The 3,238-nt window shown below is 50.6% G+C and overlaps 1 protein-coding gene across 1 annotated transcript; it reads left to right on the top strand.

Moving 5' to 3' along the window:
- The first annotated feature begins 583 nt into the window (after window positions 1-583).
- Window positions 584-1,962, top strand: LOC117190427. Its single transcript, XM_033395507.1, has 2 exons — window positions 584-1,207; window positions 1,273-1,962. The coding sequence occupies exons 1-2, from the start codon at window positions 584-586 to the stop codon at window positions 1,960-1,962; spliced, it is 1,314 nt and encodes a 437-aa protein (XP_033251398.1).
- Window positions 1,963-3,238: the final 1,276 nt, after the last annotated feature.

Below are 3,238 nucleotides of genomic sequence, written 5' to 3'. Positions count from 1 at the left end.
ATTGATTGATTCGCTTAACTTGGGCACACACACACGCGCATATCACAGAGAGATAGGGAGTGAGAGAGATGGTGAGAGGGTGAGGGAGCGGCAGAGCTTAAGGCTTGTCTTACACGCCACTTACAAGTAGACTTTTGAGGCAATTTATCAAACGCCGGGTGGGTATGTGGCGACTCAAAGTAATTACTTACCGATCCACGGCAATGGCCACCAATTGCAGAATGGAGGCAGTGCAGCAGAGGACATCGCAGGAGGTCCAGATATCGCACAGCTCCGGGCCGAGTATCCAGCCCTGGCTGATCTGTATACACGAGATGGGAGATAGGAGGCCATAAAGTTGGTTAGTCAAATAGACAATAAAAGCTGATGGCTTATTAAATTTGATGCTCCCACCCACACACTGACGCTTGGGGGCTGGAGTGGCAATTCACAGAATGTAAAACGTAATGGCTTCTAATAGCAAAGCAAACACAGGGAGGGACTGGGACTCGGACTCGGACTTCAGTCGGGAAAGCTTTATAAATTGTCAACTGGCTGCCGGAGGTCCAGTACACAGTAGCAGCCGCAGTCTGAAAAAGCCACCATGAGGATCCTCTGGCTCTGTTTGTGCCTCTGGAGTGGTGGCATCCTTTTGGCCAGCAGCCAACAAAAGTGCCAGCATCACAGAGAAATGGCCAAGCAGAGTGCGGACGAGAATATCGGCACCCTATTCGAAGTAATCCATGTATATGCGGGTCTTTTTGGCGTTCGTAACTTTATAACCTTCACGGGACACATGGATCTGAGGCCCTCGCTGCAGCAGCGCCTGATGGAGAAGTTTAACACTCCCCTGTACGTTGTTGGATCGAACTTGGGGCCCCTCAACCGTCACTATCTGAAGGCTACTAATATAGTTATCACTTTGTTCACTGGCCTGAGCGATCCCACGCTTTCTGCCGTCAATGACACTCTGCTCAGTCGGACAGGGTCCACTTTCCTCTTCTTCCATCGGCCAGCCACGGATGAGGAGGAGTTGCAGCATCTCACGGACGAAGAGATGCAAATCTTCTTCATCATGTGCTATCGCCGGCACTTTGTCCGCTCTATTCTGATCTTCAGGAGAGAGAACAAGTACGAGGCGTGGACATACTATTACCTCTCCAAAACTATGACCATCCACAAGCTGACGACCCGCGACAGCAGTTTTCACCAACGATATGCCAAATGTGTATTGGGTAAGTTCTGAGAGCAGCTACAGTTACCTCTGGCTGTTCATCCAGTTGTCTTTTCTAGCTCAACTCAACGGGAGACAGCAACGTGCCCGGAGGGGGAAACATCTCTATTGGCGGCACTTTGGGAATTTTAATGCGGGAGTTCATGACCTACATGAATTCCAGCATGGACATCCTGCCCAATGAGGGGCGGCAGAGCTCCGTGTATCAGATCGGGGACCACTCTGACGGTCGCATTGTGGATGTGGTGGCTAATTTGGTGGACGAGATGTTGACAGATTCGAGGATTTGTCTGGTGGTGCCGAATCGAGTTCCAGTGTATTCATTGCTCGGGATGGTCATCTTTATCAGCGTTACCCAGAGCTTCCTGGCCACAAGTCTAACCTCGGGGTTTTTTGAGCCAGGCATCACGAATGTGGCTACAATGCGAGCCAGTGGCCTCCGAATTATGACCGACGATCCGACTGTGCCGCAGATCTTCTTCAAGAATCGTCTGCCAAGGTGTCTAGCTGATCGCTTGCGGCTCGTGGACACGGATACAATGATCCAGCACTTTCTCCAGTTAAACTACAGCTATGCCTACGTGATGCGTAGTCCCAGCTGGCGAGTCCTGAGTCTCTACCAGCAGAACATGAGGGTGCCCAAGTTCCGCATGACTAAGAGGGAGCTCTGCACCAAGGCGCGGCTGCTGCGCCTGCCCATCTCGACGGAGTCGCCTCTGAGGTTTGCCTTTCCCCTTTCTGATCATTGAGCTGCTGATGAGGCCGGCTAACTAAACATTCAACTAATTTTTGCGTGCTTAAATAAATACCCCACTGCTTTGTGCTGCACCTTACTTACCTCGTACACGGCTCCCAGGGGCATCACCAGGCAGGCCACAAACAGATCGGCCACGGCCAGCGAGGCCACCAGATAATTGGCCACGTTCTGCAGATTTCGCTCCAATATGATGGCGGCTATAACAAACACATTGCCTGAAATGGTACAAAGCAAAACTCAATCAAATGGAGCATCCAACTTTGCCAGGGAGAAAGCATGTGTAAGGCTTTCAGCGGCCTTATTGCGAAAATTGACTTGAGACCGAAAGTTTTCAATTCAATTACATCCCAAGTCGAGCTCGATGACTCGATGGCCCCCAAATGAACTGAAACTGAAACTCGGTTGAACCGAACCGAAACGAAAAGAAACCCTAAAAACCGAAAACCGCAACGGAACAGATAAAATTTTTCGAAAATTGGCAAACTTCTTTGAGTGAGACACCGAAGGCCGCGGCCCAAATGAAATGAGAATCTTATTAAACTTGTCTCCCAGCATTGCACTGCTACAATTCCAATGCAGTCTGTCCGCCGCTGGCCCCCTTCCTCCGCCCCGCGGTTGCACTTGAGCTGCTGGCAGACAAAGACAAAGTTCACAAAAGCCAAAACAAACGACATGAGCTAATCGCGCTGTCGTAAACTTTGCCAAAAGCACCAGACCCCCATCACAGACCCACTTGAGGGAGAGAGCGAGTGAGAGAGAGTGAGAGGCTGTTGGGAGAGCGACTGGGGCCGAAGACAAGACAACCTTTGATGTCTGCCAGTTGGGTTCTTCTTCGTTTTTTTTCCTGTTTCGCCACTGGCTGTCACGACTACTTGTGGCCCACTTGAAGGTGCAAAAGAAAGCACTGTAAGCAGCCTTCAGTGTGCCACTGTGGAGGTGCGAGACATGCAATTTGTGGCATTGAATTCATCGACATCCGCCGCCAGAGTGCCATCACACACACACGCCACGCCACGGACAGATGCCGCCTGGAGACATACTCGGATGCGGACATGGACACGGACAGACATGGCCAAGACACATGCAATTAGATACTTGAGTGTCAAAGTAGAGGCAAGCACACAAGCCTCCTGCCTGCCAGGCGAGGGCGGATTCCACAACAGATGACATCCGCATGACGCATTTTTATACCCGATACTCAAAATGAGTATTGGGGTATATTAGATTTGTGGTAAAAGTGGATGTGTGTAACGTCCAGAAGGAATCGT

This window comes from Drosophila miranda (genome assembly GCF_003369915.1).
Source record: "Drosophila miranda strain MSH22 chromosome Y unlocalized genomic scaffold, D.miranda_PacBio2.1 Contig_Y1_pilon, whole genome shotgun sequence".
NCBI lineage: Eukaryota > Metazoa > Arthropoda > Insecta > Diptera > Drosophilidae > Drosophila > Drosophila miranda.
Note: the sequence above shows the minus strand (reverse complement) of the source record. Positions and strands in the feature narration are given on the sequence as shown.

Excerpts from the sequence above, each read along its gene's own strand:
- LOC117190427 (XM_033395507.1), top strand. The coding sequence starts at position 584 with ATGAGGATCCTCTGGCTCTGTTTGTGCCTCTGGAGTGGTGGCATCCTT. Across the intron at positions 1,208-1,272 it reads ACCAACGATATGCCAAATGT|CTCAACTCAACGGGAGACAG; the intron begins GTATTGGGTAAG and ends TGTCTTTTCTAG.